The 23,631-nt window shown below is 46.7% G+C and overlaps 2 protein-coding genes across 5 annotated transcripts in view; both read right to left on the bottom strand.

Moving 5' to 3' along the window:
- Window positions 1-237: 237 nt before the first annotated feature.
- LOC101784105 (WD40 repeat-containing protein HOS15) lies at window positions 238-15,159 on the bottom strand. 4 transcript variants are annotated; one of them, XM_022828007.1, is made up of 17 exons: window positions 14,774-15,159; window positions 12,489-12,549; window positions 11,313-11,408; window positions 9,655-10,332; window positions 7,967-8,112; window positions 7,551-7,893; window positions 5,433-5,515; window positions 5,293-5,339; window positions 3,849-3,999; window positions 3,560-3,623; window positions 2,825-2,983; window positions 2,586-2,707; window positions 2,167-2,241; window positions 1,552-1,605; window positions 1,398-1,471; window positions 986-1,060; window positions 238-906 (listed from the first exon to the last, which is right to left on the bottom strand). In XM_022828007.1, exons 4-17 carry the CDS (start codon window positions 9,713-9,715, stop codon window positions 687-689), a joined length of 1,674 nt encoding a protein of 557 aa, XP_022683742.1. In that variant the 5' UTR covers window positions 9,716-10,332; window positions 11,313-11,408; window positions 12,489-12,549; window positions 14,774-15,159; the 3' UTR covers window positions 238-686. The 4 variants fall into 4 exon arrangements, with proteins under 4 accessions (XP_022683742.1, XP_022683743.1, XP_022683744.1 ...); XM_022828008.1 differs by having other exon boundaries at window positions 9,655-11,408; XM_022828009.1 differs by lacking the exon at window positions 12,489-12,549.
- Window positions 13,973-23,631, bottom strand: part of LOC105914730 — a 22,033-nt gene continuing 12,374 nt past the window's right edge. Inside the window, exons 4-5 of the mRNA XM_012847374.1 lie at window positions 17,806-18,055; window positions 13,973-14,061 (exon numbers count right to left, since the gene is read on the bottom strand). Of these exons, the coding sequence (XP_012702828.1) occupies window positions 13,973-14,061; window positions 17,806-18,055 (339 nt within the window). The remainder of the gene's footprint in view (window positions 14,062-17,805; window positions 18,056-23,631) is intronic.

The following is a 23,631-nucleotide window of genomic DNA, read 5'->3' as shown; positions in this document are numbered from 1 at the left end:
AACTTTGTTTACCGTTGCAATTCTTGGAAGATTGGTTATATTGGAGGATCTTAGTATAGATGCTCTGGCAGAAAACAAGCAGGGCAGTGAAGGTTCCAGATTGTGTATCTGTCAGTATGCATGTGCTAACGGTTCCAGCTTCATACTTAGCATTGCCTCAGCCACAGCTAGGGCTCTATCGATGTGCAACTGAATGGTGTCAATTTTTCATTTTAGAACTCTCCTTGTGTTAACAAATTTCCAGTCTAAACTGTGCTACTTTATATCATGAAAAAGGCAACAAAATCGAAGTACAACGCTACAGCATGTGCAGTAACATGCTAATCAAGTACTCTCTCCGGCCCAAAATTATAGATCGTTTTGGTAATTTTTAGATCTAAACATGAATCTAGAAAAGACAAATCAAGGACGGAGGGAGTAACAAGTCCGGCCAGTGACTGCAATGCGTTCAGAAGGATGATGAGCAAAACATTTCCATCCATACGACTAAACCCCTGTTAAGACTTCTGCACTACAACATAGCTACACTGGTCAGAGCAACCGGAAGAAAACTGTACATGGACGGAGAAACTAAAGCCACCTAAGATGTATACATTATAAGCTAATAATGCCGCCCTTCCCACATCCGTGGGAGGGACATATCTAGCCCTGTTTTTGGCCTGAGATGCACTACCGTACTGGATGAACTACATCCTGAAATCCATCACGCAGACGGTGTTGTTCGAGAAACAGGCCGCAATCTTGCTGCCTTCCTTGTTCCAGCACACTTCAAAGATGCCTCCAGTCCCTCTGTAGGTCTTGAGGATCCTGCCTTCTTTCACAGACCAGATGTGCAGGCACTGATCCAGGGACCCACTCGCTAAGTATTCGCCATCAGGGCTAAATGCAACAGAATACACTGGTTGCCTGCAGCCATGCAAAAGCTATGTTACAACGCAAGCAAGCACAGGACAGGTATCTAGTTCACTTTTCGTGGTATCACTACCTATGGCCAGCAAGGCTGTACAAAAGGCGTCCTTGCTCTACTTCCCAAAGCTTGATAGTAGAATCAAAAGATGCGCTGCACATGAAACAAAAGTGAATCAATGCTGCCATGCAGGGCAGTTCCTAAGAGGCAAGAAAACAACTTCCAGGTACAATCCTAGTTACATCTATAACAACCATCTTTTCTCAGTACATGAGCAATCAGCAGCAATATCGGACAATGTTCCAAATACTAAACTGAATGAAACTATATCTAGCGCCAAATTTCCAAAATTAAAATAGCCAAATTTTGTTACCATGCAAAAGTTTCATGACCGCTTGATTGTAGCGAATAATGAGTCACTATAACCAACTATGTAAGAAAAACACTATTCATTATACTCAGGGTACATTTGATCTCTGCAACTGTTTACCTAGCCAAAAGCAACTGCTGATTAGGATTGTTTGTTCCTGGGCCTGTTGGGCTCCACCGAATAGTATATATTTCCTGCAAAATACAGTTCATCAGATTATAGATAGTTACTTAAATTTGAGGAATCATAAAAGCAGAGGGGAGATATGGCATACCTTGGTATGCTCCTTAAAATCAAATACACACTTATCTTGCTTCATACTCCAAATCTGCAAAGAGAAGATAACAAATAGGGCAAACAGCTTTATTATGGAAGGTAGTAAAAGCACATCCGCAAAGAGAGCAGCTGTGCACCCATGGGTAAATAAATCGATTTCGGTGCTGCGTGTGCATGGCAAGGTATGAGGTTTACACTCTACACAAAGCAACCAGTGATCTAGATATCTAGAAATGCTATACTCAATTGCACAGCTAACAGGTACAGCAGATGTGATATACAGGTAAACACTACTCAAACAACATGTTGTACCATTTAGCAATGGAATCCTGCATGTCAAAATAAACTTTCATTGTGCACAATTGTGCAATGAACAAGGGTGACTTACCTATTCGAGAAAGAACAAGGGAACTACCAATTGTAAAAGTAAATGGGCAACTTCATTTTAGAAAGAAAGGAATGGCTACACATACAACTGAGTCTTCTGACTTGGCCATAAGACCAGTTTATCACACGTCCTCACGAAGCCTCAATGGATCGCACGATCTACTAGTCGTATGTGAGTCGGAAGATTTAGTCATACGTATAGCATCGTTTTAGAAAGAAATAGTACCTTTGCTGTCCAGTCATCAGAACATGAAGCCAAAAAGGAACCAGTTGGATCCCACTTGATAGCATTAACTTCACTCTGAAATGTGTAATTTCCACTATAAGAGGTCACATTGGATGCTACTTTTCCAATACTAGCATTACAGGTTGACTACATTTATGTGCAAACAATGCCATGTCATATATAAATTATCGATCAACAATCACATCCATTTAATATACCATGAAGTATCAACAAACCATGTTGCAAAATTTCGACTTTTGAGAAATGACATATATAAGGTGTCTGATAACAAGAGAAGGTTCAGTGTTTTTACTTTTGGGTTGTATAGATCATCCAGAAAAGAAAGACGCATAAAAAAAAAAGAACACCGTGGTGTTCGTAGCATGAATTTTAACAATATAGTCACTAAAAGAACTAACCTGATGACCACTGAATGCTTTAACTGGACGCTGTTCCCCAATCTTGCAAACATAGATCATGTTGTCAGTTGAGCATGTTGCAAAGGAGTTATTATTTCTCCAGTCAACATCTAGTGTTGGAGCTACATGAAAACAGGTGTGAGCTAGGTTTGGCTGAATTCAAAGCAACTACATCCTGTTGCTATAAAGAAAGAATTTATCAGTTAAAAATAAAAAACAATCCGGCATGCCAATTATACCTGAATGAAATTCAAACTGCTGCTTGCACTCCCATGTCTTTGTGTCCCAAACAATAGCAGTTTTATCAACGCTTCCACTTAGGAGAAAATCTCCTTTCTTATTCCATTTCAACGAAAATATAGGCCCCTTGTGTTTGAACAATGTCTGCTTCAGCTCTCCTGAAATCCGTTCATCATAATGAAAGGAAGAGACAAAAGAATAGGAGAAAACAAAATATCTAGGCTGTATAACCTACTCCCTCAGTCCTAAAATCCCAAAATATAGCTACTTTTAGGTTTGTACAAAGTCAAACTTTCTCATGTTTGACCAAGTTTATACAAAAAATTATTCACATTCACGACACCAATGCATTGCATGATTGATTTAATTATACTAATTTGGTGCTATAGATCTTGATATGTTTTCATATAAATTTAGTCAAACCTGATAATTGGACTTAGTATTCACCTAAAAGTAGTTATAGTTTGGGACGGAGGGAGTATATGATTTCTTCAACTGTTATAAGAATTAAGCATACAGTGAGTTCATGCCAGTTCTAGTTTTAGTGAAATTTAACACAAGCATTAAATAAGAATAACAAGCAGCATATCACCAGACCATTTATTGGCAAAATTCAAGGCAAATTGAATAAATATGTGCAAAGTAAGTCAAACACAATAGTCACACGATCATGAACATCGTAATGAAGAGCCAAAGCGAACAAAACATGCATATAGAAACAGTAGTTCACTCACCATCTCTACTCCATATTCTTGCTTGCCCATCGTAGGAGCCTGTAGCCAATAGTGTACCTTCACCCTGGAAGGGATGGCAGTAGACAAGATACAATGAGTATGTAATAGTAAAGGAACCATGATGTGAAAATAGAGTTTTGCATGGTGACAAATAAACAAGCAGGCTACTAGAACAGGTGTAAAATAGAATGGCTACCACATGGTTCCCCTGGTAACTGCACCCAAAATACATGTAATTCAAGAAAAAATATGTGATATAAAGAAAATTTTAGAGCAGGAAGAAACTCACATTCCAGTCAAGTGTAGTGACATCCTTGCTCTTCTCATTGGTCCGACCTTTAAAATGTTTCAAAACATGAACACCCGGAAGGGATGATTGCATGCTGGAACCACATGGACCATCTGGAATTGTCCAGATTCTAGCTGTTGAGTCTCCTGACCTAGCGAGTTTGAAATATAGTACGATAAGTCAACAAAAATTTGAAAGACAGAGAGAACTTTCTTTATAAATATGAGGAGCTACATATATATAAATCACAATAAGTAAAAGATGGGATGGGACTAAGTAAAGGGAAGCGGAAGTTTTGAGAAGCCACATTAGGGCTAAAATTTAAGTCCATTGATTTTCAGAACAATGGTTCTATGATACTGAAAGATACCGGTTTGAGATATACCATTGACCTGGCCTGGTACACTTTAATAACACCGACAGATCGTGCTGTTTAAAAATATTGCGTTCCGTCTACTTTCCTGAACAGTTTTTTTCCTTTTCAGACTAGGAAGGTGAAATGCCTCTTTGCTCCTGGGCCTTATCATTTGCGAAGCCAATAACATTAAACAAGACTCATCCGTCTCTTATAAAAACCGTCACATCATTCCTACTGCTGATGCCGCCAAAGCTCCCATTGATGTGGTTGCTTCAGACCAGCATCAGCAACCTGAACCGGATATCCCCCCTGGCAGTGGAGTATGGTGAGACCATCGAAAGGATTGCAGTTGTCCATGCCTGGTGGCAGGAGAAACGCGCCATGGGGAGTATGAATCCATCCACTCCAGCTGGAGCCACTTGCCCAGCAACAGCAGCAGGAACGAGAGGCGAATAAAGAAGTTCGCAGCACAGACGGTGGTCACCAAGAAGCTCCGCCGTGACTTTATCCTGCATGATGTACTGTCCATGCTCACCAAAATCCACCCCAAAACACCAACTGCGCCATCACTGCAGCCTAGGGAACATGCATGGTGAGAGGGAGGATCAGTGCCCTTCCAGCTGCCACTGCTCCGGATTCCATTGGTTAGAGGACGGTGGTGGAATGGGTGCCTGAGAGCAGCTCTTGGCTATTCGATGGAAACGAGAAGGTAAAAGTGTCTTAATGCAGTTGGAAGGCAGGGGCAAAAAGGTCCCAAGTTCCATTGTTGACGTCAAAATTAGAAGGAATAATATATTTCTAAATGGCACGAACTTTTGATGGTATTAAAGTGTAGCTAGGTATTTTGATGGTATATTTCTAAAACTGGTACCTTTGGATGTCACAGATCCAATTTTTCCTTCATTTTCATATTGACAGGTAATGTTCGAAACTCCAAGATGCAGCAAAGACCTGATGACTGTTCACATTTTTGGCAACCAATGGCATGCTACTGTTTAGAATGCCAAAACATATCGCTAAAGGAGCACAAAAGACAAAAACAAGAATACAGATGTCTATGCAATATGGCAGATAATAAGGACGCACCCAGAAGCTAGAAGAGAACCAGTTGGACTCCAGGCACAAGCAAACACCTAAAGAAATTCAAAACAAATAGTAAGAGAATATAACAAATTTCACTAACTTTAATAGAACAAAATAACTGTGTACTAAAGGACACTGCTAACCTCTGAACTGTGCCCTTCCAAAACAGTCACATCGGTGCTACAAATCTCCTGAGCAGTTACACTTACATCCATTGGAGTGGGACCTGCGGTTATTAAGATTTAGTACAAACTGACATGGTGAAGTAGTATATACAACACCCAGTCTCCATAAAAAATTCCATAAGAATCTGTTACTCCTAGAGAATCATATTTTTCTTCTTAAGTTAATTACTACCAAAATACAGTTTGGTTCAAAAATTATAACATAAATGGTAATGGAAAGCTACAGGAACGGAAGCGAATCAAAAGAAATACGGAATTTGTTTGGTAGGGAGAAAATGTAACAGGATCAATTGAAACTGCCTATCTCTTCCGGCAGATTGCTTCTACTCGCAACATAACAACCACAAGCAACCTGAGAACTTGGTGGCAATGAAGAACAACGACGACAGGGGCAATGACTCTAGCAGTGGTGGAAGCCAAAATCAAATCATCGAATGGAGATGTCCTGGAGGTTGTTGCTGGTGGGGTGCCACAGCCAAATCAGGGAGCAGAAGGGCTCAGGGGGCCATTGGCAGCAGAGGGGCATGCACATGGCAGCAGAGGCCGATTCACGTGGCGGTAAGATGCCGTCAGCCATTCGTGGCAGGATATGAGGCAAGGGTTTGGGCAGTCACGAGAGGGTTGTGATTTTTCGAAGGGTACCAACAAGTTTTATCACTTTCTGATGCAAGAAATTTTGGCAGGTAATGGGTTTCTACTGAGCTGTTATCAGATCTCACGCGATCGGATTACGGTGCCTTTGGTTCAAGAACTAGGTGGGATGAAGCCATTCCATTCCAAATTTCATATAGTTTGGTTGAGCCGTCCCTAGGAGGGGAATATACCGCATGATTTGGGAAGAGCTTGTCCCGAAAAAAAAAAGCCCGGCACGCTCATCTCCCGTTCACGGCATCACGCATCTCGCGTGTGCGAGCGCAGGCAGCTGCGCGGAGCAGCACGGCGTGCAGGTGACCAGTGGAGGCAAACGGGCGCGGAGGCTCGGAGTTGTGGGAGCTCATCGGCCGAGCATGCTCGGCCGCGCGGTGGCTCGGCAGGTGGAGATGCAAATGGGGGTGGCCTGCGCAGGGTGAAGAGACTGGTTGTCCTGGTGCTTGCACCAATCCGAACACCTCCGCCAACGCAGATCCTGACAAGGGAATGGGCAGCCAGAGCTGCTGCGCAAGGGGGCACGGAGAAGCTGCAGGCACCGGGGTGGTTGGGGGCGCAGACCAGATGTGGAAGGCAGGGTGGCTGGGGGCATGGAGCAGCTGCAGGCGGTGGCGGTGGCTCGTGTGCTGCAGGTTCGGGGGTGGCAGGCTGAGGAAGGTAAGGGGAGGGGTGCCTGTTTGACTGACTGGGGGGCAAACAGCGACGGGCACTAACGCAATCATCCATTCGTCCTCATCCCTTCAACCGAACACAAAAATGGAACCCCTCCATCCCTCTAAGCAGACACAGATTTGAGTTCCATCATTAAAATCAGGGATGGATTCCATCCTACCTTGCTCTCCAACCAAACACACCCTTAGGGTACGCCTAAACCAAACATAAACGACATTATAAAGTCACATTGTTATCTGATTACCAAGTGAAACGAATGAACTGAACCGCACCTTATTTCACATGAAATTGAAGCATAGTATCTAAAATCAGGTCCATGCCTAAGTTTTTATAACAAATATCAAGTAATATGTTTGGCTGTTATTGAGAAGATTAAGAAATGGGTTACTTTGAGCACTAATGCAGCTTAGAACATAGTTCTAATTTTGTGTAATTTTCCTAGAGCTATTCCTCTTCAGATTCTTGCTACGGAAGACTCCAAATTTGTTATAGCATCACATTTTGACTGATAAAAGACCAACTTGCTTAAAGCATGCAGGACATGAATAGACGCTTACATAAGGAAATGTCCGAACATGCATTACATGTTCCACATCAACTGGAAACTTGTTCATGTTGTAACATAAACAGTACTTATTTAACGAGCACCAAACATTCTTTAAGGAAAGATGCAAGCATACTCATTATTTGCTAAAAGTTGTGCCATGGAAAATGGTATCAGAAGGGTAATATAACAAACAGGAAGTAATTAATCACCTCCACCAGCAAGAGAATCTTCCTCATGCTTAACCTTATCAATACGTTCTGTATGCTGCTTTTCTTTCTCCTTTTCCTTCTCATGCTCCCTGTCTTTTTCAGATTTATCTTTCTCCCTCACCTGTTCTTTTTCCTTGTCATGGCGATCCCTCTCGCGTTCACCTCCAGGACGCCGTTCATGCTCCTCATTACGTTCTTTCTCTTTTCCCTTATCCTTCTCACGGTCGGTTTGAGATCTCTCCCTTTTTCTCTTCTTCACAAGCTGTTGCAACTCTTCAACATCCTTTGTGATGATTTCAAGTGGTTCCAGAAGGGCAAAATCCTTCTCAATTTCTTCATCATTCTGGAAAAAGAACGGTGGATGGTGTCACATCAATTGGCAATAGTAATAAATACTGAAAGATAAACAGGCTTACCTCTTCGGTATTTGATTCCAGTTCTATGTAATGGAGGCCTTTCTGCACAACAGTGATGAGAGCACCAGGTGGGACTGCATTTCCATCAATGCCACCCTTATGGATCCCTGCTTCATACCCTAGAGTAAAGGCAGCATGAATGAAACCTGGAGAACAAGAGAAACTATTAGTGGTTAAAATCACACTATTCGCTCAATTATGTTGGTAAGCAGCTCTTCTGCCTATACTTGGAAGAAAGCTGGCAAACATATTTAGGAGAAGGGTAACAGGTGGTGGGAACATATTGTCTTAAAGACCTGCATATAGGATATGGTGGTGGTGGTGTGGGGGGGGGGGGGGGGGTTGGTTTACAAATTTCACTGAATGATCATGAAACAATCTTCTTGTATTCTAGTTGAGGAACTGAAGGCTGTTAGGCACTAACAGAACAGAGATCACAATGACAAAACCTCTGGAGCTAGGTTCTGACTATGGTCTGTACCCAGTTTCCTCATGTGAGGGCAGTAGCAGTAAAATGGCCACAGACACACAGGAATAAGCATCAAAACTGAATTTCCCAGAATAACCCATACAATTCATTCCAAAAACTAACAACAAAACACACCATCTCAATTACAATCAACATATTCCCCGACCCTGTCCCCACCATCATGCGAACCTAAAAGGCATCTGATCCTATTACCATTCTTCCCCACCATATCCCCCATGGACCTACGCACCACAAGAGTGCGCTGCAATTCATGGTCAGGGCTCAATGTCCTGCACCATCAAATTCATAAAAAAAAAATTCATCAACGAAACATGAGAACCTGCAAATTTCTCCGAACCAACCAGTGGGGGTAGAAATTGATAGATGTAATAGCATTCCTGTTTTTGTAGTTGAGGCACCAAAGACTGTTCAGAACTAATAGAACAGTTCCTCACAAGTTACAGGCTACATCTCTAACTTCTGCTTTTACCAGTACGATTCATTCCAACTACTAACAACAAAATCACTTTTTCAATCGCAATCAACATATCCCCAACCCAGTCCCTACCATCAGGTGACCCTAAAAGGCATCTGATCCTATTACCATTCTTTCCTACCATATCTCCATTCTCCTACACACCATAAGAATGTGCTGCAATTCATGGTTAGAGCTCAATGTCCGGCAGCATCAAACTCCCAAAAGCCCATAATTCATCAACGAAACATGCAAATTTCTCCTGGGCAATGGAACCAACCGGTGGGGGAAGAAAGGAATAGGTGTAATAACATTCCTGTTTTTCTGGTTGAGGCACCAAAGACTGTTCGGAACTAATACAACAGTTCCTCACAAGTGTACGGGCTACATGTCCAATTTCTGTATTTGGGAGGCAACAAGGGAAAACTGAAATAAAAAACCTACCACACCAATCCATCCCAAGAACCAGCAAAAATCAATATTTCCCATCCCAATCCGTGTAATCCCGATCCCGCCCCCAATCTACAAGAAGCTACCCTAAACCTTATCCGGTCTCAAAAACACCCGCCGTACGGATCCCTAAGCAGCGCACGAATCCGCCACAACCCGACCAGGGGAACCAGCCGCCCCGCAGCAGCGAAGCCCCGAAACCCTAAATCCGCGCAAAAATGAGGAAAATCCTCTCCCTGAAGCAAAGCAACCAAGACGCGCGGGGAAGGAAGGGATGGAAAGGGGCGCACGCACCGGACTCCTGCAGGTAGCGGAAGACGAGGTAGTTGAGCTCCGCAGCCGTGAGCACCCCCATGGTCGGACGGCGCGGGCGGGCGCCGGCGAAGCGGTGGAGGTGTAGACGGGCAATCAGCGAGGGCAAGAATGGCCGGGGCCGATGCGGATGCGGGTGTTGTAGGAGCGGTGTGGGGTGTAACTGGGGTGGTCAGTTACCCGATGGAGGTCGGCGTCTGGGCCGCAAATCAGATTTCGGCCCATGTTAGTTAGAGAGCGTACATTTGAGGTTTCAAATTTTAAATAAATCTTCAATACGCGAAGCGCAAAGCATACAAAGAAAATAGGACCCCGGCTAAGGTACGGCCGGCCGTAAATTAGGCCGGCCGCACGGCCGTTCCTTTTTGAAAAAAAAAATACAGTCGGGTCCAACTTTCCTTTTACAGTACAACCTACTGGCACGCACAGAGCCTTGGGGCGAGTAACACGAGGTGTCTATCGGGTCCACGTAATTTTCTCGGCATATTACTACCGATGCACAGCAAGAAATACTCACACATTCAAAAAAAAAAGGCACGGGTCCCAAATTTTCTCATATGGAAGTACATGAACCTAATTTGCAAAAAAAAAATTACAATAGGCTATTTACAGATTTGCCCCCCCCCCAGATTTGCATAGCTAGTGAGCTCCTTTCATGACCTGTCGGTACAATGAGAAAATTGAACCAAATCAGTTAGCATGTAGCACATAATAAAAAGATCAAACAAACAAAAATAAGTTGGTTGAAGTGAAAAGATGTATCATGATAATCAACAGAAGCACCTAAAAAAATAAAAAAAAGGTCATCTGAAATTGCATTGGCAATTGGATTGATTTGCTTGTTTGTAACCAAAAGATTGCATGATATGGACCATAAAATTCCCTACTGAACTTGTTTTTGCACAAACCCACAATATAAAAAAAATTGCATGCTCCTGTCCATTTTCTTACCTACCACATGATCATATAATTGCCTATTGAACATGAGAAATTAAATGCATGAAACCATTTAACTTGCATGTGGAGAATACTCATATAAAATGCATGCATGTGCCAGAAATGATAAACAAGAATATAAAAACTAGCAAACCATATAAAATTGCTTTTGATTTCATATAAAACGCTTGAGTTGCATACACTAAATTGCCTAGATTATAAATTGGACCACCCTAGTTACACACTGTATAACTGTTCATGAGTAAACCAAACCAACCCCTTGTGCCAGCCAGCACTGTACAGATTATACAAAATGCTCCTTCATAGAAACACAAAGTTAGCCTTTACAAAAACCCCAGCGAGAGCAATGCCCCTTTATAGCATGGTGAAGTACACTATTTTGCTATTTCAAAACATATTATTGCATAATTAAGAACCATATAATTGCCTAATAGAGTTCGAATATGTGCTCCCAGGATGACTGAACATAGTATTTACTCTTATGTTGTGCAGGCTGAAAAAATAGAAGATGGAATCGACTAAAACTGCATCAAACACATTCATTTTATTGCTCACAGAAATGCGTACTTTTGCCTAGTTTAGAGCCGTGTTTATTGACTACTTCTGCATGTTTTATAACTAGCCACCGCCCCCTTAAAAATAGTAAGATATAAGGAAGCATCAGGAATAGAGAGTATACGTACCTAGCCCTCCACCAGCCTAATTCCTACCTATATTATTGCCTAATTCAGGTCGTGTTGAACTCTGACTTGAACTTCTTGTTTAACTCTTCGATGAGCCTGCAACATAATTAACAAGAAGCACCAATCAGATAACATATAGTGTCTAGAACCAGTGCAGGTATTTGTATGTGAAGACAACCAAACAAAACATAGCTGATTAGTTCTCGATTAAAATTGCCTAATACAAACATTGTTGGGCCTGACTAGAACCGTACTATTGCTTAATTCAGAACCATATTATTGCCAATTTAAATGTATTAATTTTCATATATTATAGCCCCTGAATTAAGAACATCTATTACTTTTAGCTAATCTTGAGATATGTATTTCTACATCTTAACAAGCTTAGTGAGCGATGCCTGAACAAGCTTAGTGAGCGATGATCAGAGAACATGTAGTGAGCGATGCATACATAAAGCTAAATTGTTAAGGTACAAATTCTTAATTTATACACTGTAGATTATTATGGAATAATTGCCAAAATTATAGATCATACAACAAAACTTTCTTATCCATGGTTGCTAAATTACTATATTACACAACCTGCAATGCTTCATTGTAGGACCTAAATTGCTTAATTATATTATTATCCACTAAAATTTATTGATTTGCATATATTATTGCCCCCCTAATTAAGAACTCCCTCTATGACTTTTAGCTAGTCTTGAGACATGTATTTCTACCGAATAACAAGCTTAGTATTGATGCCTTCTTTCTTCGAACCGAAGAAAATAAGATGGATCAGTCTAAGTTAAGCATGAAAAATGGGCTGAAATTAAAAAGTTACCAAGTTAAAGAAACAGGCTAGAAGATAAAAAAAACAACCGATCATATATTCTTGTCGGATATATAGGTAAAAAAGCTAGGAGTGCAAGCATATCTAGAACAAACCCTAATCCCCAGTTTCTCCCACAATCACTTACCATTCCAGTGGGTGGTCACATCAAAATGAAATTATAAAATTGTTGAATCTGCTTAACCGTAAATGATACTACAATGCTGAACTGTAAATGGTACTGTGGTTAATGCAGGATGCATAAAAATGCATACCATACCACACAATTATGGATCAGAAGTAAATGACCAATGGATTGAACTAATATGCCAGAAGTAATAATATAGACAAAAAACATGTACCCTTATTTCACATCATCAACCCTACTTGCTGGAGCAAGTGGTCTAATTATCCGACTCAATTCTGCAAAGCAAAAGGTTACAGTAATCAAGTTTCCAGAAACTCATAAACAACCACACGTATAGCACAACTTGCAATCTATGCAACACAAGCTAGTGTCCCATTAGGCCTTGAGCTAATTAACACACAGTCTATATGTTCAAATGAATTGCAAACCACATGAATTAGAGAGGCAGGACAATTTGACTTTATATGCAACCGTTTCTTTCAGTAAACCACTGTAAACTGAAATAACAAGAAATAGGGTAGCAAGACTTAAGCACACCTTTGATATCGACAAGATCTGATCTAAAAGCTAACCCTATTACTTATGTTTGGTTCCAATACTTACTAAACCAGTCCACCCTTCTCTATTAGTTTATCAACCACCTTATTAGTACAGAGCAAAAAAAAGTATACCTCACCAAAAAAAAGTATAGAGCAAGCACAAATCTAAGCACAAGTGTACCTGTTTGAGTAGAGGAATTACAGAGTGAACTACGGGTATACATTGACCTTGTTCTGCCAAATATCCTACACCAAATTCCTAACCTCACTACACCTCAGACAATCAAATCAATTAAGGCTGCCTTTGGTTGAACTTTTCAATCTGCTTTTGCTTTTGCAAAAGCCAAAAGCCAACCAAAAGGTCTAAAAACACCATGTGCTTTTGCCCAAAAGCTGCTTTTGCTCTAGTACAAAACTAAAAGCACCTTCACCCCTACTTTCAAGTACTTTTGGGGTAAAATATTACCCACCTGCCACTGGTTACGAGGGTAACGGTTCGTTTTTTTCTTTTCTATGGCGTGAGAGAAGCCGCCGAGCCCGTCCGTCGGCCGCCGCGCCGCCGCCGGGCGTGGCTCCGTCGCCGCAGGCGCAGGCGCCGCCGGGCGAGGGCTCCGTCGTCCCCGTGCAGAGCAAATCAAATGGAGCCCCCGTCGTCCCCGCCGGGCATGCGCCTGGTCGACCGGATCCGCGTCTCGTCAGCGCCATCCGATTCCACGCAAGAGCACGCGATGCCGCTCACCTTCTTCGACGTGGCCTAGCTCTTCACCGGCCCCGTCGAGCGCCTCTTCTTCCGCCACCCGGACCCGTCATCCGCGCTCCTGCTCCTCCGATCCGCCGCCAGGAACTGATGGAACATGGCGTACAGTCTATATCTTTGTCGAATCCCGTTCGTCACTTGTTACTGGCCTGGGCGGGCTGGAAATTTCTCCATTGGAACCACAAGCTGATCATACACGGAGGGCGAAGATGAAGGACAGAGCCAGATGATCCGTCAGGGGTGTCAGGGGTCAGGCTGTCTCACTCCTATCTCCTCTCCTTGAGATGGTTCAGTCTGAATCTGAACTCGAACAGAGTGATCTGCGGTTGTGAAGGTGCGCGGTCTCTCGTTTGTTCGGGAACAGACTGGCGTCACCGGCACCGGCGCCAGCGAGCTGGCGAATCATGCAATGAACTGGAGCAGGGAGGTCTTCTCCTGATCAGAGCCGACGTCCCATGATAGCTTCACAATGAACAGCATGAAGGATAATACTAACGGAGTAAGGGCATAAACAAATGCTGTCAAATCTGTTGATGCTAGACTGATGACTCGCTGCTCCAAAAGCTTTGCCAGAATTCATGTCTCCGCATGATAAGAAGTTCGAGAGATGTGATGTTGATGACGAGTACTTGGTACAACATTCGTATTAGCATAGATGATGCTTTGGTTAGTGCGAGAGAATTTATTTTTCTTTCCTTTCTAAAATAGTCATTTATATGCGAATTAGTGAATATATTATTTTGTTATGAGCAATTTGCATATAAACACACCCACAGACCTTTAGGGGTATTACAGTTATTTCTTACACAGCCAACAGTTTCACAGCTGCTCTAACCAAACGGTCTTCTGCTTTTCCCACAGCTGCTTTCTCACAGCTGCTTTTCCACAGCCCACAGCTCACAGCAGCTTTTTCAAAAGCCACAGCCCAACCAAACACACCCTAAGCTTGTAATCGAAGTACAACTCTCGCAATACCTCTTCAGTGGTAACGTCGGAGAGCTGAGCAAAAGGGATTAGAGTTGTAGAAAAGCTATAGGCTATCTGACCTAGAAAATGAATCAGCTGCGAGCTAGGAGGCGGAGGATGGTGCTGTGAATCGAACTGCAGCCAGCAGCAGCCATCCCAACCCAAACCCTAGACTAGGGACCAAATCAAATTGGGGGATTTAGTGAGAGATAAAATGGATGGGGTAGAGAGATGTACCTGGGCTGGACAGTGAAGGCCAAGGCCTTGGCGACCCCTGCGTTGCCACCGAGCCAAATCTGCGCCGGGAGGAGAGGTAGGCTTCGGGGGAGATGGCGGCTTGCCGTTGACCGCATGGGAAGAGCTGGGCATCGCAGAGGATGCTCCGCCCCTCCGTGCTGCACGGCCGACACTCGTCGCACCACAGTTCCCGCCCCGGTAGCATTTGTGGGCAGTAGTGGCTCGCCGTTGACCGCATGGAGGAGGCGGTGTAGCACCAGATCCTTCGCAACCTTGGGGCGTCACGCGACGCCCGCCGCACCACACCTCGCCGGCGGCGACGGAGATGCTCTCCACCCGCCGCCATTCCCCAATAAGAGAGAGAGAGACCGGAGATGTGAAGAGAGAGCTTTGGGAGACAGAGAGGACGTTTGGTTCCATGCTTATTTTTATTTTTAGCACGTGTCACATCGAATGTTTAGATCTAATCTTATTTAGTTCCTAAGGGGGTGTTTGAGAGGAGGGGGCTAAATTTTAACCCCATCACATCGAATGTTTGGACACTAATTAGAAGTATTAAACTTAGACTAATTACAAAACTAATTACACAACCTCTAGGCTAAATTGCGAGACGAATCTATTAAGCCTAATTAGTCCATGATTTAACAACGTGGTGCTACAGTAACCATTCACTAATGATGGATTAATTAGGCTTAATAGATTCGTCTCGCGATTTAGGCCCTGTTTGTATCCGCTTATTTCTCGCTTATCGGTGGAAATAAACCATAAGCCCACCCAAACGTTTTCATTATTTCCCGCTTGCTACGTAAGCCGCTTAGTGCACAAGCTGGAAAACAACTAGCATCCGGCTTATTGTGTAAGCGGGCCGGGAGACGCTTTTCCAATAAGCGAAGGAAATTTCCCCCGCTGCCCCTCACCCACCGACGCTCCAGTCGTCCGCCCCGCGCCTCCCGCGACCGCCGCCACCTCCCGCGCCCGCCGCCGGTTCCCGTCGGTCGCCAGGTCCCGCCGTCGGGCTTGGCCCGCCGCCGCCGCCGCTCCTGCGCCTCCCACGAGCGCCGCCGGTTCCCGTCCGCCGCCCGATCCCGTCCGCCACCAGATCCCATCGCCGAGTCCCGCCGCCTGCAGATCCCGGCGCCGGCGCTCGGTTCCCGTCCGCCGCCGCCGCCCCCGCGACTCCCGCGACCGCCGCCGGCTCCCGTCCGCCGGGCTTGCCCCCACCGCCGGGCTTGGCCCCTGGCGGCTTGGCCCCCGCCGCCGGCTCCCGTCCACCGCTGCCTCCCCTGCAACCGACGCCGGGTGCCGTCCGCCGGGCTTGCCCCCGCCGCCGGGCTTGGCCCCTGGCGGCTTGGCCCCCGCCGCCGGGCTTGGCCGCCGCCGCCGAGCTTAGCCCTCGCCGCCGGCCTTGGCCCCTGGAGGCTTGGCCCTCGTCGCCAAGCTTAGCCCCCGCCGTCGGGCTTAGCCCCTCATATTCACAATAAAAATGAGCTATTATCAGCCTTAGGGGCATTCAGATCAATTTACCAACCTGGACAGATAATCGACACAAAATAATCAGGATTGCCAAACACCCTGCTTATTCAGACAGCAGATTCTCCAGGCAGCAGGCTTATCAAATAAGCTTGCTTGCCAGATAAGCGAGTTCCAGAAAAGCGTATACAAACAGGGCCTTAGCCTAGGGGTTCTGCAATTAGTTTTGTAATTAACCTATATTTAGTCCTTCTAATTAGTATCCGAACATCCGATATGACAGGGCTAAAGTTTAGCCCCCTCCTCCCAAACACCCCCTAAATTAGGAGTGGCAAAGTTTGCATTTTGTCATAAATGCGCAACTATAGTATTTCGTTTGTATTTGTGAATTATTGTCCAAACATTGACTAATTAGGCTCAAAAGATTCGTCTTGCAAAGTACAACAAAACTGTGCAATTAGTTTTTGATTTCGATGTACTCCATGCATGTACCGCAAGTTTGATGTGAGGGGAAATCTTTTTTTGCATAGTGTCAAAGTTGGGGAAAAGGGGACTAAACAAGGCCTAAGAGTAACTCCAAGAGTCCCTAAAAAATTCTTCCCAAAAACGAGGTATTGGGGCTATGCTAAAAATTTTTCCCCCTAAAAACATATCAGCCCACAGCAGATTGCTAAAAACTACTCAATAATTTAAAACAGGCCACGTCATCGTATTAAGGTCATTATGATTCGTTGCTTTTTTTTCCAACCTTTTTTTCACGTCGCCGGTCCTGGGCGCATAAAAAATCCTCTGTCCGTGACCGTGAGCCCCCGTCAAAATCCTCCTACGCCGCCAGACCGCCGCCAGCATCAGCCACCAGCCACTCGTGTTGATCTCGCTCGCTTCTGCAACAGATGGAGCACCAGTGGCATGGTCCAGAAACAAGTTCAACGCTACAGGAAACTGGAATGATCTCGCCAAAATTGCAAGAACGTATGAGAAGTCGACAACCAATTGAAACATATCTGACAACAGAAGCTGGAATGATCTCGCTAATTTAACTTACAACAGAAGCTAGAATGATCTCGCTAGACTTGCAAGAACGCATGACAAGCTGTTAGCCCACGGAAGGCAAATTCAACAGTATGGATTATTGGCAAATTTAACATATCTAAAATTGCAAAATAGTTCCTAAATCAACAGAACACAAACAAACACGATAGTAATTAAGAACTAAGCATAGATAGTCGGCTCATGATCTCAGCCTGCAAGGACATGTAGTATTTCTTTTGCTCATCTAGCATGGTAGTAAGATCCATGGTCATAATTCTCTTTTCATCCCTCCTTTTTTGCAACTGGATCTCCTGCCTCCTCACCTCAAGAAGTAGTTTTTTCATTTGCAACTCGATCCCGTTCAAGATCAACTCGATCCTGTTCAAGAGCAAATGCTTTGTTGAGCCTCTCCTCTTTTTTTAGCTCTTTCTCCCCATCAGTTTCTTTCTTCTGTGCCCACATATTTTCTAAGGTTGCTGTCACACTTTTTTTCTTCTCTTGCAGTAGTGCTGCTTTTGCCTTCTTCTTACCAATTAGCCTTGTCAATGCATTATGCTCTATAGCTTGAACCTCACCTTGAATTATTTCATTTGGTAAACTTGCACTCGGATCAGTAGTTGAACTTGTCTCCTGCTTCTTGTTAGATGTTTTAGCAATAGCCAATTCATCAATTTTAGAAAGCCATTTTGGTTGTGTTCTCAGCTTATTCCAGCAATGCATGAACTGGAATGCTTTCTGATGTTCATCTTCAGACTTGTACAAAGCACATGCATCTGCAACCTACACCAACATCCAAGGGATATTCATATATGATATATAAAAATAAAATAGTCCAAACAAATCGTGGTATTGCATAATGAGTAAGTACCTTGTCTTTCATTGTAGTACCACTCTGACGTCTTAACTCAATCCGTGCTAGACATCCACAAAACTTGTTCACACATTTTTGTATGGTCTCCCACCGGTGCATGAGAGAATTTATGGTATGTGTCGGTGTTTTAGACCGGCAACCCGCCTAGAGGGTACCCTAGGTGGTCTTTTATGTGGTAAGGGTCGTCAAGAATCAAGGAATCAATGGTGACGCAAGGAACACGATTTAGACAGGTTCGGGCCGCTAGATCGCGTAATACCCTACATCCTGTGTGTTGGTTTGTATTGAGTTATGTTGAGATGTGTATGTCTGTGTCTTTGAGGGGGTCCCTACCCGCCCTTATATACACGGGAGGGCAAGATTACAAGTCTGAGTCCTAGTCGGGTACTATTATAGAGTTCTACTCAGTAATGGCCCGAGTAGTTTTCCGTAAACATACTTGACTAGTCCAAGTAGGATACTCCCATCCTTGTCCTGATCTTGTCCGAGTACGTCCCTTGGTGGGCCGTTCAAGGCCTACTTGTGGACCTGGGGTGTATGCCCGACAAGACCCCGAGTACTTTGTAGTCGCGCGCCACAATCTTGGGTACTGCGGGCACTATCCGAGTAGCTTAGTCATAGAGGTTGCAGACCGAAGTGCTCGAGTACTGTCGCGTGGCTGGAAAGTACTCTTTTTGCTCCTTCGAGTCGTTTCCGTCCCGAGTAATTTTATATGGTAGTGCGATGTCAATCGCACTCCATATGGAGTAGCCCCTGAGCCTTAGGTTGAGTCAAAGAGTCAGGCTTAGGGTCAAACCAGCTTTTGTCCATTTTACCCTTGGAGATCTTAGTAACTGAAAAAAAACTGACCAACGGATACGGTACCCGCAGCCCCCGAGCACTTAAGCGATCTTTGTCGTTGAAGTGGTCAGCAGTCCGCTGAAAAGAGTAGCCGTTGGGTGCTTAAGGCGATTAATACACAATTAATCTGTCCGTTGCGCAACCGACGCGTGGAAACCGGGGCTGGCGGAGATAAAACTGGAAGGCCCCCTTTCGGTTATTGTTACGCCGTACTGTAATTGTCGTTGTCGAGATCGGCCGATCAAGACTTAGACTAGTAAATTTCTTTTATGCGCGTAAAGCCTCAGGTGGTTGCGTGGGAGACACGGGTTTAGACTGGTTCGGGCAAGGGAAGCCCTACGTCCAGTATCAAGGATGCTTGTATTGCCCACGCGGGGTTCTGTAGTAGGGGGTTACAGATCGACGAGAGAGGGACTGGTCCCAAGTCTCTTTTGTGCTTGTGCTCTCCGGGAGAGTCGTTGTGTGCTGTGGCTTGTGGGAGAAGCAGCCGATCCCCCCTCCGGCCCCGGGTTCCTCCTTTTATATCGCAAGGGGGGTGGCCGAAGTTACAGTTGGGATCGGGTGAAGAGGACTGTAAAGAGTAAAGCGTAGAATGGTAAAAAACACGGCAGGGAGGAGGAGCAAGTTCCTAGGCGTCCGACGCCTCTGCCGGCCCCTAGCGAACGCCGGCATGCATGCCGGAAGGGGAGGCCGCCGTGTGCCAACTGTTGTTGCTCCCTACAGATAGCTCCTTCGGTACCCGTAGGCGTCGGGTCATGATGAGGGCGTTCCGTCGTTATCTTGGTGTCTGTTGGGGAGGACGGTGGATGCTGTCGTTCAAATGGTGGCTCCTGGAGAGAGGGCGTCATATCCTTGCTGTGCGGGGCCCGAGGGCACGCGGGGCCCGAGGATAGGCCGGTCTCTCCTTCGCTCCAGCCGGCGCAGGCCATGAGTACCCTGCGGCGAATGGGAGTCAGGCGCCGGCACTGTAGCCTGTACAGTGTGGTCGTGCACGGGTACTTGTGACAGGTTGTGTGAGGAGCGCGGTCATCCCTTCCCTCCGCCAGACCTGCGGCGCATTTATGGCAAGGCCGACGGGGGGACCCACAGGATTTTGTCTGTCTCGTCCATCTGGACCGTATCCGAGGGGGATGCCTGCCCCGAGGGCCTCAGCGCGCCCGACCCCTTCGCTTGGGGTCGGACGAGGCGGAACTTCGTGATGAGGGGTCGGGCGCCCCCGACCCCGGGGCCGCAGTCGGGCGAGGCGGAAACTTTGTGGAGGGGGGTCGGACGTTCCCGATCCTGGCGTCTTGGTCGGGCGAGGCGGAGCCTTGATCACGTCTAGGTGGGCCCAGGCCTCCGTGTCTGCTTCCTTAAGTGGTGTCTTAGGGGATCGTTAATATTTCCCCCCAACAGTAGCCCCCGAGCCTGTGGTGGAGCAGAAGTGCTCCTCCGGAGGCTTCTTTCGCTATTTCGCCGCGGGCTCTGTTTTATGGCGCGTTTGGTTTATTTCAGCCTAGCTGGGGAACCTGCGAATTGTGACCACACGCATGGTAGTTGGTTGCGAAACTGGCCCCCGAGCTCCTGCTCGTTGCAGGAAACCGATCGGGAGGCTAGGTCGACTTTTGATCGTTGTCCCTCAGGCGTCCGTTCGCTAGGACGGAGGGGTTGAGCCGGGCCACGTTATCCGCGTTGGACGAACCGTGGTGCTCGTTTGAGCTGCAAACGGGTAGGTTCGAGTGGAGTCCCGGTCCCCATTCGGGGGGGTCCGGCTCGGGCCAAGCTGGTGGCGCACTCCAATTTCCCGCTGGCCAGTTCATATAGTTCCCGGATCCGTTCGACCGGATCTGGGGGCTCGTTGCCTTTCCCCGTGGAAAAACCATGAATTTTATACCGGGCGGGACTCGAATGTGAGATCGGGATGCCCTTGGCTTTCGCTCGCCTGGGTATTGGCCGCTAGCGGGCCCGTCCCTTCTCACCCCTTGCTCGGGGGATGTCCTGAGGCAGCTGTCGAACCCGTGTCGGGCTAGCTTTCGAACCTCTGGACCGTAATGGGCCGTAGGGGCGTTTTCAGCCCCGTATCCCTTTCTTACCTCCCTGTGGTGTTGGGATACGAGGTAGGCTACACTAGCGCAATTCAAAATTTCTACCGCGTATAACAAGGAAGAACTGCCGTATAAGGATCACGGGATTACCACTCGACGCACTACTGGTGCGGAAGATGTAGATATGCGTCGATGCAGTGAAGACGATCACGTAGTTGTACGTAGTCGATCAACGTAGTTGTACGTAATCGATCACGTCCAGCAGCTCCTCAGCAGCTCATCCACGTGCACAGCAAGATTGCCTCCGGTACCGCGGCTCGTCGTCGGCTCGTCGTGGCTCGTCAGCGGCTCGTCGGCGGCTCGTCCAAGTGCTGCAGGCGCAACACCTCCAAGGTATCCACACGTGCAGGGAGGATGCGTCGCAAGCCAGACTGCTAGATCCGCGAGTTGCAACAGGCGAGGGCGTGGGAGGCGCGGCAGGTGTGTTTCGCCAAAAGGTGTAAACCCTAGGGCGCCCCCACCCCTCTATTTATAGAGATTTCTGATGGGCCTCTGGATCCGAGGCCCATTAGTACTCCTAAACCTAATCCAACTCGGATCAGATCCGAATTGGGCTTCCAGCCCCTTAAGTGTGTGACCCTATGGGTTCGGATACGTATAGACATGGCCCGAGTACTCCTACTCGGCCCAATAGTCGGTAGCGGCCTCTAGCAAGACGTGCCAACTCCTATACGCACACGAAGATCATATCAGACGAACCATCATAACATAATATACATGCTATTCCCTTTGCCTCACGATATTTGGTCTAGCTTCAAGCCGACCGCTCTTTCTCGATCCTGTGATTCGGAATCCCTTTGTAGGTTAACTCTTAACCGTACGTAGCATGGCCATGCATTTTCGGATCCGATCACTCGAGGGGCCCAGAGATATCACTCTCAATCAGAGAGGGGCAAATCCCATCTTGACTGACCATGTCTCATAGCATGCTTCTTGACAAACCCGAAAGCTACCTTTATAACTACCCTGTTACGGCGTAGCGTTTGATAGCCCCTAAGTAGGTCGATCCACATCTAGAATACATGCGACAGTCTCAGGTCTAAGGAAAAAGCGTATATGTTGTTTAAAGAGAGAACTACTTCTCGTGTTGGGTCAGTCCTAGCACATGTCTCCACATGTGTCCACATTATTAGTTCAACATCTCCATGTCCATGACTTGTGAAACATAGTCATCAACTAATACATGTGCTAGTCTAATATTCATGTGTGTCCTCACATGAACTCCGACTAGGGACAACTTTAGAACAACCATACAAGTAAAGAGTTTCACATACAATTCACATAATTGCAAATCAATTCAAGTAGCCTTCAATGGATATTCAATGAACACAACATACAAATCATGGATACAAATGGAATATCATCATCTCCTATGATGCCTCTAGGGCATACCTCCAACATGTGGCCTTGGGCCGGAGCGGAGCGGTCGTTGCGCCTGGGCCGAACGTGGGGGGCGTCGTGGGCGCGCTACCGGGAAAGTGGAAGTTATGGGGAGCGCCGTCCCGCGAATCGAGGAGGATAGGATGTTTTCGCGGCCCGATCGTGCGTGCAGTTTTCGAAAAGGGAAATGAGCGTGGAAGGGGCGTACCTGGCGCTGCATTTATGGCGGCCGGGGCATCGATTTGGCTTCCCCGTTACTTTTCCTATAAAAGCAGGAGCTCGCCGCGCCGGTTTCGCCTTCCTTCCGCATTCGAGCCTTCTTGCCTTCCAGCCCTCACGCTCAGTTCATCCGCGCTCGCCTCGTTTCCTCCGCTCCAAGCCGCGCGCTCTTCTTCTCGCCTCCGTCGATCTCCTCCCTCCTCCGGCGATGGGTTCCTGGGGTTTTCTCATTTCACCTCCTCGCGCGCCGAGGGCCTGGTGCGAAAGGGTCTCCTCTGCGAGAGGACGGCGGCGGGCGAGTGGGAGCTGCCGGGGACGGAGCAAGTTCCGTCGCCTCCCCCCGGCTACGTCGTCTCCTTCGCTCACTTCCATGAGCGGGGGTTCGCTTCTCCCCCGAGCCGCTTCTTCCGCGGGCTCCTCCACCACTATGGGCTCGAGCTCCAGCACCTCAACCCCAACGGGATCCAGCATATTGCGGCGTTCGTCGTGCTGTGCGAGGGATTCCTGGGCATCGAGCCCCACTTCTCGCTGTGGAAATACTTTTTCACAGTGAGTTTGTACCAGAAGTCGGGGAAAGCCGGGAGCCAGCAGCGGTCGCCTCCGGTGCCGATCGGGTGCGCCGGGATCCATCTTCATCATACTCGCTCCAAGGAGTATATGACGGTGAAGACCTCGGTGTCCCACAAGGGGTGACACAACCAGTGGTTCTACGTGAAGAGCTACCCGGATTCCCCCCTGCCGGCTTTCACCGGCCGCACCATCGATGCGGCGCCGGAGGTATGGGCGTACGGGCCGGTGGAGAAGGAGAAGAAGCGGTTCTCCGACCTGCTGCAGGCCATCGAGCAGCTGAAGAGGAATGGGCTCACCGGCGCCGGGGTCATTGGAGCGTACCACGCATGACGGGTGGCGCCGCTGATGCTCCGGACCCGACCGCTTGGCGCCATGACCCCTGACGCGCCGGT

Source organism: Setaria italica, chromosome VII (assembly GCF_000263155.2).
Source record: "Setaria italica strain Yugu1 chromosome VII, Setaria_italica_v2.0, whole genome shotgun sequence".
Classification (NCBI taxonomy): domain Eukaryota; kingdom Viridiplantae; phylum Streptophyta; class Magnoliopsida; order Poales; family Poaceae; genus Setaria; species Setaria italica.
The sequence above is the reverse complement of the archived record's forward strand: the minus strand, read 5'-3'. Positions and strand labels throughout refer to the sequence as shown.